The following is an 18,300-nucleotide window of genomic DNA, read 5'->3' on the forward strand; positions in this document are numbered from 1 at the left end:
GCTCCTCTCCTTCATGAAAAACTTCTAACATGGGCACATGCCTCTTTATTTGCTGGACACTCCAGCATTCGCAAGACCTTAAGTCTTCTCCAGCACTCCTACTGATGGCCATCCATGAAATAGGATGTCAGTTTTTTCATTATCTCCTGTTCAAAGTGTGCTCAGCACAAGTCTTCCTGACAACAGACTGTAGGTCCTCTGCAACCCTTACCTGTTCCAACGTGTGCATGTACTCACATTTCGATATACATCATTTCTTAATTACCTTCCTCCCGAGGACACACCACTACTTACGTAGTGGTGGACCGATTCTCATATCCCTTGTTGGTCTCCCATCGGCTCCACAATTGGCAAAAGTGTTTATTCGTGAAATTTTCCGATTACGTGACCTGCCTAAGGAAATTGTGTCTGATCCAGGTGTGCAGTTTGTGGCAACATTCTGGTGAGCCCTATGCTTTTCTTGTGGAATCAAGTTTGAAGTTTTCATCTGCCTACCACCCCCAGACAAATGGACAAACAGAAAGAATCAATCAAGAACTAGAACTTTTATCGGAATGTTTGTATCATCTTCTCAAGATGACTGGATCAACCTACTCCCATGGGTAGAGTTTGTGCATAATGTTCGCTACCACACCTCTGTTTTTTGGGAAACATCCTCAAGTTCCTGAGTTTAAGGCTTTACCACCAATGGAAGTACCTGCTGTCTCTAACCTTTTTGATTCTTATGCCGACATCTGCAAGAAAATACATGCCTCGTTAAAAAAAGTTTCTAGCAATTACAAGAGGTTTGCTGGTCGCAAACACTCAGCTATTCCTCTCATCAAACCAGGAGATCGGGTGTGACTCTCCACTAAGAATTTGAGACTTAAAGTCCCTAGCATGAAATTTGCTCCACATTATATTGGTCCTTATCATATTCTGAAGGTGTTGAATCCAGTGCCGTACAAGTTGGAACTTCCTCCTCAATTGAGAATTCCCAATACCTTTCATGTTTCCTTACTCTGAGCTCTAGTTCTCAATAGATTTCACCGGTCTCCAGCTAAGACCCCACAGGTTCATACTCAACGTAGAGTTGAGTTTGATGTGGAACGAATTCTGGATTCGAGGCTTCCATTTGGCCATCTTCAGTATCTAATTGACTGGAAATGCTACGGTCCAAAAGAACGTGTTTGGATAAAAGCTTCTGATGTTCATGCTCCTCAAATTATTCGTGCCTTTCACAAAAAGTTTCCTGCCAAACCTTGAAGGTGTCCGGAGTCCACCGTGAAAGGGGGGGTTTAGTCAGGATCCGGACGGGCAGCAGCCGCAATTTACTGCAGCATCAGCTTCCTCTGGTCACTCGCGCTGTCAGATGGCAGCGGTGGTGAATAGCTCTGGTGTCGGTCTCCCTGGAGGCCGACAGTCCTCCGGCGTTCTCCACTTGTTCGGCTCCCCCGGCTGCTGCCTGGGCGCTGCCATCTTTGTTTCTATCAGCTGACCAGGCTTTCCACCAACGGTATCCCTGTTGATCAGCTGACCTGGCGGGACCTATTGTGGCTTACCTGAGGGTATAAAGCAGGACCCTGAGTAACAGGAAGTTGCCTGTACAACTTTGCTTCTCGTTGCTGTTGCATGAGACCACTGTTCTAGGCTACACTGTGACACTCTATCTGTGATATTTCTTAGAGATATTCTCCAGTGAAATTCTCCAGTGACATTCTTCAGTGATATTCTTCTGTGATATTCGACAGTATAATCAACATTGGTCACTATTGATAATTCTATAATTTTACCAACATTGGGGTCTCGCCGATATTCTCTAGGACATTCAAGATCGATTCTAACCGATAATATCCAGGACATTCAACATCGATTCTCACTGATATTCTTTAACATCGGTTCTCACTGGTATTCCCCAGAACAATCTGCATCGGTTCTCACCAATACTCACCAGAGATAATCAGTGTCAGTTCCTATTTCCACATTCTCCAGCCATATTCCTTGGGGAGATCCTTTCTCCCCATTGCTATCTACTGGGTACCTAACCAAGGGGGTCACGACCTTCTCGTCGGGTGCAGCGAAGTACAAATCCTCTTGTGAGGGTCACTGGTGAAGACCCCCGGCGGGTTAGACTCCGCACCTCTGTTTAGGTCTAGCTAGCACTCGGTACTAGCTCTAGTTCTCGTTCATGAGTAAGTTCTATATCCGTTCTCCTAGGCTGCTGGTATCTTCTCCCCCAGAGACCCCTACACCCAGTCCACCAAGTGAGGTACACTAGGGCCTGGCCGTGACAATATACACACACACACACACACACACACACACACACACACACACACACACACACAATACAGTGCAAAAGTTTTAGGCAGGTGTGGAAGCAATGCTGCTAAGTACCCAGGAGAATCGATCCTGTTTTGAAGGCAAAGGGTGATCACACCAAATATTGAGATGTCTCTTCTGTTCATTCACTTTGCATTTTGGTAATTGATAAAAATAAACCATTAACACTTCCATTTTTGAAAACATTCTTAATTTGCAGCATTAATAAATATATATATATATATATATATATATATATAGTCATTAACGTCCTGCACTCACACCTTAGAAGGTCCTTTTTACTAGGGTGCTCCTCTTTGGACTTGAGCCAAATATTCATCATATGTGCTACATACCAAAGTGCATAGACACAAGGGCACTCACCAGATTTCTTCAAAAACAATGTTCAAGAGTTTATTTCCCATCAGTGCAAACAAATCATTCCAGGTTGTATTCAAATAACTCCAACGTTTCGGTGTAGAAACAGACCTTTTTCAAGGCTTGCAATCCATGTTTAAATTCATTTAAACTCGCAAAGATCAATTCAACCTTCCAAACTGGTGAGTGCCCCTGTGTCTATGCACTTTGGTATGTAGCACATATGAATGTGTATGTGTGTGTGTATATATATATATATATATATATATATATATATATATATATATTTTTTTTTTTTTTATTATTATTATTATTTTTTTTATTGCAATCACTTTGCACTTCCCATAGTATACTCATCATGAACCCAATTTTGGGTCACTAATGATGGGGTAAGCCCCCAAAATGTTGGTAACACTGGATCACATATATTTTTTAAGGATGCCTCCTGAGTGCTGCCCTTATTTTGTGTGTGTGTGTGTATATATATATATATATATATATATATATATATATATATTCACCAGAATTACACAAATTTCTGTGGGATCAGCTCCCTCCAAGGGAGTCTAGAGTGAAGCCTGTCCAGTTTGCAGCAGCAAGGGACATTTGTAACTTCAGGTTTTCACAGTGGCACAATCCCAGCTGGAATCATCACTGGAGAACAGGAAGAGCTTAAAACTCTCATCTGCCTTGACTTTAGCTGTGCTAAAAGAGCATGGCAGATTGCGGCTGCAGGCCATTGCAGCAGACTGACCAGTAAGCACTGAAAGTGCTGGGACGTTTATCTTCGTTTGTTTGTTTATGTTATATACCCGAGTGTCCAGGCCTAAGCCTGTGTGTGCTAAAGTGCATTTCAATGATTTTTAATACATTGTCATCAGGGTCTATATATATATTTTTGCCACAATTGTTTTTCTTCTTCTTTGTTTTAGTAAATGTTTCCATCTCTTTGTAACTTGTTAGTGATAACTTTTAAATGCACTTGTTGCCATTGAGTTGTTGAGAGCTTTTTTGATTCAAAGGGCCACCGTAATTGGAAAATCTACTGTGGCTTAATTTAACACGTGGCAATTTTTGCATGTGTGTTTCTGCTTATCCCGGGGTCATGCAGTAATTCTGTGTGTGTGTGTGTGTGTGTGTGTATATGTATATATATATATATATATATATATAATATGTATGTGTGTGTATATATATATATATATATATATAGTACTGTATTATTGTGTGTAAGCAAATGTGTATAGTGTGTGAATAAGTCTTCCTGTGTGTGTAAACGTGGTGAGAGTATATTGGTTTTCTTTTTCGTATTTGCAGCTCATTTGATGAGTACAGTTCTGAGCTGAAGTCGGGAAGATTGGAATGGAGCCCAGTCCACAAATCAGAAAAGTTCTGGAGAGAGAATGCTGCGAGACTAAATGAGAAGAACTACGAGCTCTTGAAGTAAGTACCTGTGTGTCTCATAACCATATCAAATAGATCTTAGCTTAGAGGCTCAAGTTTCTGTAAAAAAAAAGTTCAGGCGTTAAAATGATACCATGCTTGTTTTATTCATTCTAGTTGTATGCCTTTAGTTTTATAATTCGAGTCATCTAAACAAGCATTTAGAAACTGTTAGGACAATGTATTGACACATCATTGATCCTGTTGCAGAACAGGCAGACTATACACACTGGTTCATACCAGATAATGTGCTAGAAAATTGTGCATTCTGAAAGTTCAAATTCAGCTCCATTACACACACACACAGCAAAAAAGAAGTTTGGCCCAATTTTGGAATTGTTTGCAGTGTTCCGAAATGTCAGCTCTTTCAGCAAACTATGGCTATCCTTAAAACCTGGACTGTTAGTGTGCCTTGAGGACCATGGATGGGAACCTCTGCCCTAGAGAGATAACGAACAATTCTATGTGCTGGAGAACTGCATGTATTAGGATTATTGGTATATGACCATGGACGTTGGAACAAGAGGGTGGCTCGCCCCCCCCCCCCAAAAAAAACAAAAACAAAAAACATTAGAAAGGAGTGACGGCCGTGGGCCGTCAGGGGCTGTGCTTTATAGCAATAGGCTGCACGGCGCGTACACCGCATGGAGGAGGGGGTGTAATGTGCAGTCTTTAAGTTAAAAGACCGCACATTACACCTCCTCCTCCTATTGCAGCCTATTGCTATAAATCACAGCCTGCTCAGGTAAGAAACAGGGAGGGAGGAAGAGAGGGGTGGGGATGAGAGAGGGGCGGGCACCGGGAACGATCGTTCTGATGTCCCTGTATATGACTGATACTACAACATAGAATTTGAAGAACCAACAAGTCCATATAGTCCTGCCTTTTTTATGTGTCTTTTTTTAATTCAATTTTTTTAGTTCGTATATTACTTTGTAATCTAATAGAATCTAAATGCCCCATTTTGCAGCTATTTCACATATGATGCTGCTCACTACAGTGGCTTGAGATTGTGTTATGCTGCTGTGGACACTAGGGCCCTGATTCAGAGCCGGACGCTCTGACCAGAGCGCTCGCTCTGAATCAGGGCCCACCTCCATAATTATGGAGCGTCCTCCTGGACGCTCGTATAGCTGTGGGTCACCACCCACAGCATATACGAGCGTGCAGGATGATGGTCGCGATTGTCTTGACCATCGCGACCATCGCCACTGCGAGCCGAAGCCTGCGGTTGAGTTTCCCAAACGCAAGGCCCGGAGTGATTTTGGCTCTATCAGTAATGTCAGTGGGGCCGGCTTCTGACGGTAGGCGTTCCCTTGGGAACGCCCCCGTCTGGGAGGCACGCCCCCGGCACGCCCACCAAAGGGGGCGGGCTGTCAATCAACATCGACAGCACGCCCCCTTTGATCAGACACAACGAGCGAAGGAAAGTCTTTCGCTCGTCGCGTCTCGCGCATGCGCACAACGGAGCTCCCTCCGTCGTGCGCATGCGCAGTGCAGACCATCGACCCACTTGCGAGCGGACAGCCACTCGCGAGTGGGTCTGAATCAGGCCCTAGGTTCAAACAAAAAAACAAGTAATATTTAAAATGCACCCTCTACCATGATCTGCTATAGAAAATCCTGGTTATAAATCATCCAGTTTTGCTTTGAATTTGTTTTATTTTTATCATCTATTTATATTTAATGTGTTCCTCTTTATCCTTTTGAACATTCTATTGTGTACTTCATAGGACAGTGTATAATGGAAAAATGTGTATTACCATCCCCAATTAATCCTGTAGCCATGTACCGTCACAGTACTCCTGGCAGAGATTATTTGACCAGTGCATTTACTGAGCAATTATAATAAAAGTGTGAAATACAGAAAAGTTATGCACCTTACAGCCCGCATGCCACTTAATTATTTCCTTTTATGTGCTAATCTCATTAGGCTCTTCATTATAAGAAGCTATGCATGTTTGTAAGGTTAAAGAAATTTTGAAAATATTATATTGGCATTAAGATCTCATTAGTTACCTACGTAACAACCTCTGATTGGGGACAAGACAAAAGGACTGTAGTTTCCTTCTGTTGCAAAGGGCTTGTGCACAACCTGATTACTTTTCTGTATGCCTGGAGGGTCAGGTTTAATCCACATCATTCAGATTTAATTGAATACAATGCAGCTAGTTTAGTAGCTGGGATGATCAGTGGACTGTGTTTGATAATGACTGAGTGGAACAATTCCCAGGTTTGATAATGCAGCTATTACTTTTCTGCATATTCTCTGAAGTGCCGGCCGCACAGTATTGTTTAAATTTAGCCTCATGAAAAGAAAATTGTCTAGTAGTGGTGATTATAGAATGATCCTCTGCTTAGCTGGTGAGAGCTGTTAGTGAGACACTTAAATTACCTGTGATTTTCTTTTGTGTGAATCTAAATAGATATTTCAAGTATTTTTCAAACATTATCATTGTAAGATTCAGTTTCAATCCTTTCTGATTATGGTCAGATTGAAAGTTTGTGCTTAACAGTTTTTCAAAGGATAAAATATCCCTGACTGCACAGAGATTATTACATTGGTGCACCCCATCCTCAGAGAAATGTGTAGTTTTAACCTTACCAAAGGTTTATGGATTTGCAATGATATGCCTCCTAAGACATATGCCCTTTCTAAGTTTGTCATGTGAATGCCTCAGATTCACCTTTCCAGGTTCCAAAGGTCACAAGTACTCTTTACCTGTAATTTAGCATTTGGTGGCAAGTTGTTGCACTGTGCAGGGCATGATAACACATTCTAACGTGACTCAAATAGACATGTGCCCGACTATAAATTGTCCCATCATAGTGGGAACCACTAATAGCCTCTTAACCCTCCTTCCCTTTCCAAAAACTTCAGGGCCACTGTGATAAATGCTGAGGCTATTTCCTAACACCAGTGGGGCAATTGAATAAATAATACAAAATGGAAAAGATATGGAGCAATGCTAATTAAATCACTGGTGTAAGCAACGCTATTAGGCATGTACAGCATGCATTCCCATAGACATGAATTGACTTCTCCAAGTGCAGTGACATGCTTTGAACTTGCTGAAATGGAATAAGCACGAGCTCAAAAATAATTATCACGATTGGCACGAATTTAAATAGGGGGTGTGGCTAAATGATGCGATTCATGGAGAATCACGTCACTAAGCCCCGCCCCCTACACAGGGACCCGCGATCACCGCGGAAATTCTCCACATTCTGCCCACTTCACTAAGAAGTGGCCAGAATGCGGGAGAAGTGCCTACCCTTCCAGGGTAGGCATGTATGCTCTGAGGTGAATGTTTTCATTTTAAAACCATGTTGCAAGCTTCATGTTGTGTTGTGAGCTTAAATGCTTTGATCACAATATAAAATATATCATACTGTCATATTGGTAGGGTGATACAGATTTGCAATAGGTAGAATAAGCACTGAAAACAATGTTTCTGTTTTTATATTGGTTTAGATTTTTTTTATGTTGCATCATATGTCCGAAAAGGTTGACTGTGTTGCAAAGGTCAAGTACAATGATTTTAATCTCCTCTTGTGTGAAACCTTGCTGCAATGTTCTGTCCTTTTCTTTAACATGTTGTAGAATCCTAACAAAGCTTCTGGAAGTCTCTGATGACCCTCAAGTTCTTGCTGTCGCTGCCCATGACGTGGGGGAATATGTACGGCATTACCCCAGAGGAAAGAGGCAAGTACATAACATACATTTTTATACTTCTGTTTAGCTGGTAAGTATTCTATGTATTCCTGTTTTATTATTATTTGTAAACTCTTCTACATTATTATTCCAAAATTATCTTAACATTTTTTTATACTACTTCTCTTTTTTGTTTTCTCCAAAACTGCTACAGGTTGAGTCTCCCATATCTAAAATGCTTGGGACCAGGGGTATTTTGGATATTGGAATATTCTGTATTGTGGAATATTGCATACCATAATGAAATATCTTAGGAATAAGGCCCAAATCTAAACACAGAATGCTTTTATGCATTATATACACCTTATACACACAGCCTGCAGGTAATTTTATACAATATTTTCAATAATTTTGTGGCTCAAACAAAGTTTGTGTACATACATGAAATTCATTTATGTTTCATATACACCTTATACACACAGCCTATAGGTCATTTTATACTTTATTTTTAATAATTTTGTGCCTTAAACAAAGTTTGGGTACATTGAACTATCAAAAAGCAAAGGTTTCACTATCTGTCATGCTAAAAATATTACGGAATATTTGGATATGGGAGACTCAACCTGTATCTGTTTACAGCAGTAATAGCCAGTCTCAAGGTAGGTGGGTGGGCAGGTATATAGGCCTGACTCACCTGGCTAACAGTCACATATTTGTCATTCCTCAACACTTTGGACTGTGGATAAGGCAGCCCTGGTCTGCTTTGCATTGGTTTGTCTTATTAGAAGGTCGATGCGTGTTTTGATTTCCACTTGGATGAAGGGCAATTCTTCACTTTTAAGGTAAGTAGGGTTTTATGTGTTTGATTTGTGTGTGGATTAACTATAGAGGGGACAAGGGTGCCTGTCTGTAAGTATATGTGAGGGAATCTCTGTGTCTGAAGGGTCAATGGGAACTTAAATTAATGGTTAGTTGTTTGGTGCAATGACGTGTCTAATGGTGGCTGACGTAACTATTTCAAAGTCAGTTTGATCTGGTCAGAGGCTGTGAATGGAATGTTTAGCAGGAGTGTGATTTGAAAAAAGGCTTGGGCAATTTAAATGGCTGTTTTTATGGTGCTGCGGGCTTAATATCTATCTTAGATAGTTCACGGACTAGCTGTTGGGTTCCGATTTGATTATTAAAAAAATAAATAAATTTGGATACTGTATGGGGACAACTCTAATAGGCCTGTTGCTTTTATTTGACTTTAAATTCAGCTATTATGACAGTTAACTGAGGCAAATGGCGTTGCGCTCTGTACACATTTTGGGCCGACGTACATGCGCCAATGTGGTAACATCATTTTTAGCACCACTTAGGTTTTTTATTTAGTAATAATCAGGGCTGCCATCAGAAATTCTTGGGCCCGGTACTAACAAAATAGGCAGCCCCCCCCCCCCTGTATCCGGGGAGGGGGCACAGGGAAGACAGGCTGGCTGGACTGGGGAGGGGTAAAGCAGGCTGGCTGAACTGGGGGGCGCAGGAAAGGCTGGCTGGATGTGGGTAGGGGGCACAGAGAAGGCAGGCTGGCTGGACTGGGGAGGGGCAAGGCAGGCTGGCTGAACTGGGGAGGGCACAGGAAAGGCTGGCTGGATATGGGGAGGGGGCACAGGGTAGAAAGGATGGTTGGCTGGACTAGGAGGGGGGGTGCAGGGAAGACTAGCTGGACTGGGGAGGGGCAAGGCAGGGAAGGCTGGCTGGCTAAAACGGGGGGCTGGGCGCAGGAAAGACTGGCTGGCTGGACTGCTGGGGGAATAGCGCTGGCTGGATAAGAGAAGGGGCGGGCACAGGGCAGGGTCAACATACCTTGGTTCTCCTGAGAGAGATTGGGCCCACTTAGCTGCGGCGAGGAATGCATCCGGCAGCTGGCAGGGGCCAGGGAGAAAGCATCAGCGCTGTGGAACTGAACTATGGAGTTGGACTGGAGCCGTCTGCCAGCATCCGCGCCGCTGCATCATCTGAACTACACAGCCGGCTGCGAGCCAATCACAGCTCGTGGTACGGCAGCCAATCAGGAGCGGCCTGTAAGGTTTTGCTGTTCCTGATTGGCTTCCATTCCGTGAGCCAATCACAGCTCACGGCCGGCTCCAGTACTTACTACATTGGTGAAATTCCACAGCGCTGATGCTTTCTCCCTGGCCCCTGCCAGCTGCCTGGTGCATTCTTCGCCGCTGTCAGCCGGGCCCCCTCTGTCTCCGGGCCCGGTACTAGAGTCCCGGCAGTCCCCCCCCCCTGATGGCGGCCCTGGTAATAATTAAATACAAAGCCGGTTGAATCCTGTATTTAATAAAAACTGCACCACACTACCCTTTTTTATGTTGGCAGTTTATATCTGTCACCACCTCTTCTAGAAGTTGAGTGTATCCTCTTTCTGGACCCAAGCGTTTTGCCAGAATATGTTAAGTAAAATTTGGAAACCGGATTTAGGCACATATATATTTGCCATTCTAGAACATATTTTCTCAGACCATGCATCAGCTTCAGAGTATTAAACATAAAAATTACCATGGCCGACATTTTCCCTGTTCCTGCACGGGAGGGGGGGGGGGGGGTTGGGGGGAGCGGAGAAATTATATCCTCTTACCTTTTGTTCCTTGGTGGAAGCCATACCGACAAATACCATATTTGTGGACATTTTAAAAAAAATTCAGTAGTCTTAATGGTTTATAATAAAAGAAAACCGCAAATAAAACTAAGAAATACAAATCTAGTTTAGCAGTGTAGTATATGTAATTAGAACTGTACCATTTATAATGATGAACAAAAAGGAAACACATTCACTTATAAACTTGAGCTAGGCTGGAGATTGTATACAGAATGTGGGGTTGTAATAAAAGTACATGAATCTCATATTTTAAATTTAACAAAAGCAGCAGAAAGGTGAAGAGATGTATGCAAGACAAGGAATCTCGGAAGGCCAAAGATAAGCATCTTTACAAGTGGCATTTTAAGAAGAAGCATCTTCCCGATTAAGGACAATACAAGACCATGTGGATTCTGCGTCTTTTTTTTTTTTAAAGAAATTGTTAACTGCTGAAATTAATTACTCTCATAGGAGGCAAAACTATTTGTTAGGGAAACCTGCTTTGGAGGAATTGAGATGTGTTCTGTAAGCTGCGTTTCATCCCATCACCAAAGTCATGGATCATAAAAAAAAAACTACAGTACCTTCAGTCTGCACAGAAGTGGACTCCTCTTTGGACCAAATAGGCTTATTTGTTTTACTTGTTTAACTTAATTATTTATACCAAAAACTCCCATAACACTGGTTTAAATCTGCAGTGTATATGGCTGCAACCACATGGGAATAATGTTTTGGCACCGAGCTCTTATATTGGGCTCATACCGCCAATATGTCAAGTTGTCCTGGCCACAGGATTAATCACCCAAACGTATCTCTTGTGCAATTTAACAAAATATATTTTAGATTTAAGCTCATCTTGTCCTGTTTATGCCTAATATTTTCTTTCAAGTTTCTACTGGCCTTTCTCCTGTTAGTGATCATCTACTTTCCAATGATCTCGCTGTTATTTGAGTCATGGTTCATGGACTTTAAAAGATGGTGCATTTCATTCCTCACAGCCCTACTCTTCATTGCAACTTGGTTTTCCCAGCTTTCACCATTTCACCTTGTAGGTGGATTTATTGCTTACTCTAAAGAGGCTCATAATGTTCACATACTGTATCTACAAAAAAACTTTTTTTATTGGTTTCTGGTAACCATCCTAAGTTTCTACTGCCAGTATCTCTGTTATAAAAAATATTTGGAAGGGCACGCATAATGGCCTTCCTACGCCCTCTACTTGTAACAACAGATATGCTAATATCTAATACTGTAGCCCAGAGTCTTATTTATGGCCTCAGACTTGAAGTGCCATCTAAGACTTGGCCCCCACTTTATTGGACCATGCACAGTTCAGGAACTCATTAAGATGGGTTCCAGCTAAAGTTGCCCTCTACTCTACGCGCTCCCAACATCTTTTATGTCTCATTTCTGAAACCTGTGGTAAGCGGTCACTTTCAATTTAGGAAATATCCGCCTAAGCCATTTCAATTAACTGCCTACAAGGCTGAAGTAAAGCTGCCTGCATGTCTTGGGAAAGACTATCTTTTTTTCTCTTTTTTTGTATTGTTTTATTTGATTGACTGGAAGACTGATGGGTCCAGAAGTAAGAGCCTGTTTTCTCATCAAAGTTTTATCTACGTTAGCAACTGAAGCTTCAACCACCGAAAGTGGCTTCTTCTGGGCTAACTCCTGTTCAGCTTTTACACATTCTCGCACCTTTTCTGCATTATCGACTTTTGCTTAGTGCCCTTGACTTATCCTGAGCAATAGCTAATTTTGGCCTGGTCTTTCTTGTGTCAACCACCCTTCAGTACTCGAGTCATAATTAGGACGTACATAAGGGGATTGTTGAAGTTCACTATAAGTGAACTTGTTGTTAACATGGAATTATCTGGAATGTCTTTGGGTTTTTGAGTAGTTTAGGGGCCTATCCATTAGCAGATAAATTGAATGACTGAACGATATATCGTTCTGTCGTTCAATTTATCTGCTAATGGATAGGCGCTGAACGATGACTGATGCACACTCCCGCGGCCGATACATTTTATCTTTCATCTCTCCAACATGTTGGTCAATTATCGCATATCACTGCCAGATATTAGAAATATCTGGCAGTTTATATGCGGTAAACAACGAACGATATTAACAGCAGCTACAAAGCACTGGAGAGAAAAAAAATCCACTCCCTGAATGATGTCATGCGATATCGTTCATCGTTCGTCTTTTGCAAAAATCTGTCATGTACAGTAATTGACAGATATCTTTCAGCACAGCCACCGGAATTTTTCAATAGATAACTTTTGTCTTTCATCGTTCAGAAAAACATGTGTTAATGGATAGGCCCCTTATCATTCACACATTATTACTTGTATTGTTACAATTCATTCCAACAAAATATAGTTATTCATGTATTACCACAGCTATTGTTTATAAATAACAAGTATCTAGATTTGCTTTAATGGGACTATTACCTGTCAAATACGGGAAGCAATCGGGAAGCCGACTGCCTAAATACCGGCAACTGGCTTCCCGACTGTCTTATCCCGGCATGGGTGAAATGCCGGGCGTCTAGATGTAGACGCCCGCATTTCCCCAATGCCGGGAGACCGGCGCCCGGCATCACAATCGTAGTGATGCCGGGCGCCGCGAGCGGTCAGCCGCGGGGGGATGAGGGTTAGGTTTAGGGCTCCCGGGGGGACTTAGGGTTAGGCTAGGGGGAGGGAGGGTTAAGGTTAGGCAGCCCCGGGGGGGGACTTAGGGTTAGGCACCCCCCCGGGGGACTTAGGTTTAGGCAGCGGGGAAGGGGGTGGTTAGGGTTAGGCACTTAGAGGGGGGATTAGGGTTAGGCACTTGGGGGGGAAGTTAGGGTTAGGCACCCCTAAGGAGGGTTAGCATTAGGGGGGTTAGGTTAGTCTATACTTACCTATCCACGATCGGGATTTCCAGCGCTGTCGGGCTTCCGCTGCTTCACACTCTGCTTCTGTCGGGCTGCCGCTGACGGGAATCGAACCGCCAGCCATACGGCCGGCGGTATATCATACCCATTCCTCAAATACTACAGGTAAACTGCTGTGAGATTACAGGACTGGCTAGATTTATTAGGAAATCTGTACTAGACTTTCAGTGGGTCACAACAGGGCAGCAAGAGATATATGGTGATCTATGTACTAAAGACAATTTGCTATTGGTCCTAATGAAAGGAGACTTTAAAATCCAAAGCTATTATTTAGAACCTGCTCTTATGTAGATTATGAGATGCTAGGAAATAATGGCCCTCATTCAGAGCCGTACGCTCTGAGCAGGGCGCACGCTCTGAATGAGGGCCGGGCTCCATTTTCATGGAGCGTCCTCCTGGACGCTCGTATAGCTGTGGGTCACCACCCACAGGCTATACGAGCGTGCATTGTGATGGCCGCGATGGTCGAGACCATCGCGACCATCGAATTTGCGAGCCGGAGCCTGCGGTTGAGGTTTTCAACCGCAAGCTCCGGAGTGATTTTGGCTCTATCAGAGCCAAAATCACTCCCACTGACATCACTAGTGATGTCAGTGGGCCGGCTTCTAACGGGAGGCGTTCCCGTGGGAACGCCCCCGTCAGGGAGGCACGCCCCCGGCACGCCCACCAAAGGGGGCATGCTGTCAATCAACATTGACAGCACGCCCCCTTTGATCGGACACAACGAGCGAAGGACTTTCCTTCGCTCGTCGCGTCTGGCGCATGCGCACGACGGAGCTCCCTCCGTCGTGCGCATGCTCAGTCCATAACATCGACCCACTTGCGAGCGGACAGCCGCTCGCGAGTGGGTCTGAATCAGGCCCAATGTGTGTTATTGCAATGAAGTTGATGTAAATATAAGCTGTATCCCTGCTAGCAAAATGCTAACCCGTTCACATTAACCACTCATGATTTGCATTAACAGCAGCCCCCAGCACATTACAGGCTGCAGCTCTCAGGAGGAGCTGCTCTGACAACAATTACGTTTTTATACTTGATGGAAATGTTAGCTAAATTATATGTCAGGAAAGCTGGAAGATGGATAAGTCTATTTCAGGGTTCTAATCATGATTATATTAATACAAAAGAGGCACTATTCTATTTCCCAAATTTAGTTCATCATCCATATCACAGAGATTTATAAAAATGTAAAGTACAGGCTGATGAAGGATAAATATGATGTAACCTACATATTATATATTACATATGCATTTATAGATGTATCTGTAAAATATAAGATTCTACAGATGTGTCCTCATACACCTAGCCTGAATACGGCATGCCGCGTAAGACGTCTGGGGTAAGTAAGCTGCCAGGTCCTGTTTGACTCGGCTTGTGCTTCACGAGACTGCACTGATTAATTTGATATGCAACATTTGTATATCTGTTTGTCTGAATCTGTATACGTAGCACAACAGATCTTGCTATGGAAAAATGCAGCGGCTGCTGCGTTGTAGCACTTTGTATACAGACTCCGGTCTATATACTAAGCCTTGGATGGATATAAAGTACCAGCCAACATGCTCCTAACTGTCATTTTTCAAACACCGTCTGTGACATGGCAGTTAGGAGCTGATTGGCTGGTACTTTATCTCTGTTGACTTTATCTCCATCCAAGGTTTAGTAAATAAACCCCTATGTCGCACACAGATGTACAAATGTACAGTGCAGTGTCGTGAAGCAGTGTTTTACATTTTCTGACTAAGACGCATTTTCAAACTAAAAAGATGCTCAGCACAAGCTGAGTCGGGTGGGACCTGGCACGCCGAGAAGGGCTGTGTGTTTGTAATAGCAGCCAGCTAATGAGAGTCAGACAGACTCTCATTTGCTGCTGCGTCGTCTGGAGGGAGCTGGCTGGAGCTCACTAATGAGCTCCGTGTGCCAGCTCCCCCCGCAGCATGTGATGGGAGAGACGTCAAGTCATGACGTCTCTCCCATGCAGGAGAAGAGCGGCCTGGACTCAGAGCAGACAGCGGCGGTCGCGTCAGGAGCGGGGATCAGGTAAGTTTGAATTTGTTCTTTGTGTGTGTGTTTGTGTGTGTAAGCCTGGCACTACAGGGGGTGCACTGAAATAGGAGGTGGCAGCTACTGGGGGCACTTTATGGGGGGTACCCGTTACTGGGGGGCACTGTATAGGAGTGGCCACTACTGGGGGCAATTTATGGGGGTGGCCACTACTGGGAGCACTGTATAGGGGTGGCCAATGCTGTGGGCAATTTAGGGGGATGGCCACTACTGGGGGCCCTATATAGGGGGGGACTACTACTGGGGGCACTGTATAGGGAGGGGACTACTACTGGGGTCTACTACTGGGGGGCACTGTATGGGGGCTACTACTGGGGGCACTGTATAGGGGGGGCTACTACTGGGGGCAATGCATAATAGGGGGGATTACTACTGGGGGATTACTATTGGGGGCACTGCATAAGGGGGGGTTGAGGGGCGCCAGTCCATTACATTGCCAGGGGCACTTGGATCACTAGATACACCCCTGACGCCCACTTGCAGCCGCGAAAAGCCATCACAGTGTATCATTAGATATATGTAAACACAGGCCTTTGCTCTTGAACATATTTTCTCACATCATGCAAGGGGCTGGGTATGGTCACGTCATCTTGCCCTTGTCCTGGTCATTCTGGAGGATCTGGCATATATGCCATAAACACTGTGTTTTGGGGAAGAAAACGCTCTTTGGATGCTGGACCCACCACTGGACCTTCTGGTGTCATTGACTACAGAGGTGTCTGGGCTTGGGGTTTAAAAACGCATCACCCACTTAGTACTACTTTGAGCTTAAAAAAAAGACTGAACTGGAAATGTTTATGATACAAGGATAAAGTTCCTTTATTTTCTTGGTATGTCAAAAGTGCTGTATGATAATTTCTTTGTATAATTATGTTGACTATGGTTTAAAGGATAAGTGCCCATTTTTGTATTCTACCTACACTATGTAGACAAAAGTGATTGGACACTGGACTGGTTTACCGAGAATTCGGTAACCCGGATGGACCGGCCAGATCTTAACCCCATTGAGAACCTCTGAGACGAATTGGAGTGACTGGTACGTTCTAGGCTGACTCGACCGTCTTCAGTGTCACAGTTGATCACTATACTTAAGGCGGAATGGCAAAACATACTGCCTGCTGTTGTCCAGGAACTTGTGACCATTTGCAAAGAAGGGTGTCTGCAGTAATCACTGCATGTGGTGGACCTACAAAGTGCTGACATCAGTATAAAATCTCATTGATCTATTTGCTGTCAGTGTCCAATCACTTTTGTCTACATAATGTACATATACAAATGCACAGTCCATTGATCTTTTACATAAATTTACAATGTGGGGCGCTAAGGAAATGCTGTTGCCATTACAATCCGTTATAAGATTTCCTTTTATTTTTTTAACCTGCAATTTAAAATGACAGCTAGGAGTATATTTGCTAAAGTGCAGGTTTTTAGAAGTTTAGATGTTGCTCATAGCAACCAATCAGATTATAGCTAATATCTTTAAGGTGCTAGATAAATGTTAAGTAGAATCTGATTGGTTGTCTTGGGCAACATCTCTACTTCTAAAAACACGCACTTTAGTAAATATGCCCCCTAGAATCTTGGTAAAACCTCTCACACTCGCATTATAACTAATGGGCTTCAGAATTAAATATTAGAGAATGACCAAAGTGTATACAAATATTTTAGTTTCCATAATGTAGCAGTTTATTCCTTTTTGAACTTCACAGTTGTTATCTTTTAAAATTGTCTTTCCTGGATTGAAAAGAGTTACTTTAATATAAAAAGAAAAGTAATAAAAAAAACAAAAAACGATTGTAATAAATAAGAATATGCTTTAGACTCTATTGTCAGGAGGATATGATTTAGACTCTATTGTCAGGAGGATATGATTTAGACTCTATTGTCAGGAGGATATGATTTAGACTCTATTGTCAGGAGGAATTGTTTAAGTTTCTAAAGAGCACTGCTCCAGTGTTTCCCCATAGCTGGGTTAAATCCATCAGGTGGATCGATATGGTCAATATGCCAAGCCTCTGTGTCTCTCTTGCAGGGTGATTGAGCAATTGGGTGGGAAGCAGCTCGTAATGAACCACATGCATCATGAAGACCAACAGGTCCGCTACAATGCTTTGCTGGCAGTGCAGAAATTAATGGTTCACAATTGGTAAGTGACAGCTTGTGAATACGTGTTTCTAGAGTCATTGCGCTTACATGAATTAAGTGGTTTACATATAAACAATGTTATTCTGCTATTTTTGCATGTGTGGAGAAAGAAAATAAAGTTTGCATTTTAAATCACAACCATTGGGTAATTGAAAATGCCCCTATGTGTAAGGAACTATTTTACTTTGTCCCAAATCTTTTTCATTCCTATCAAATGATTCATCTTCGAGGTTTGAAGTATGTCTCCTAAAAGTCTGGCTGACATCAAACTTCATAACAAATTTCTTTTTCTTTAAAAGTTTTTGCTGCTTTGCAGCACTTAGACTTGTATGCAGAAAAAAAAAAAAATTGGTTACTGACTGCCCTCTCCCCTTCGTGGGTCTGTACCTATCATAGAGAAAGAGGATAATTCACTACCTACTAATTACCTCTATACCTGTACTTGTCAATGATGACTATGGAACTCAGTGGTAACTAAAATTGTTTTAATAAAGTGTTTGTATTACACAAATGAAATTAGTACTGTGCCTCTAGACTTACAATTAGTGTCATAGACACGTGTGTGCTGATCGCTGTATTTATTTATGGTGCTCCCGGGAACACTGAACATGACCAGCAGAGGGAGCTTCCTTTGCAAGTGAACACTGAGATTATGCCATTTGGGGCAGGGGATGGGTTATAAAAGGATATTAAGACAAGCGCAAAGCAGTTCTCATAAAGTCTCAATCTGAGAACAGTCTGATCCCATAG

The 18,300-nt window shown here is 42.9% G+C and overlaps 1 protein-coding gene across 1 annotated transcript in view; it reads left to right on the top strand.

The window, feature by feature from the left end:
* ATP6V1H (ATPase H+ transporting V1 subunit H) overlaps positions 1–18,300 on the top strand; it is a 146,352-nt gene that overhangs the window by 102,645 nt on the left and 25,407 nt on the right. Inside the window, exons 13-15 of the mRNA XM_088469540.1 lie at positions 3,997–4,122; positions 7,727–7,828; positions 17,438–17,551. Of these exons, the coding sequence (XP_088325666.1) occupies positions 3,997–4,122; positions 7,727–7,828; positions 17,438–17,551 (342 nt within the window). The remainder of the gene's footprint in view (positions 1–3,996; positions 4,123–7,726; positions 7,829–17,437; positions 17,552–18,300) is intronic.

The sequence above is a fragment of the Taudactylus pleione genome, unplaced genomic scaffold, assembly GCF_031769625.1.
Source record: "Taudactylus pleione unplaced genomic scaffold, aTauple2 ptg000093l, whole genome shotgun sequence".
NCBI lineage: Eukaryota > Metazoa > Chordata > Amphibia > Anura > Myobatrachidae > Taudactylus > Taudactylus pleione.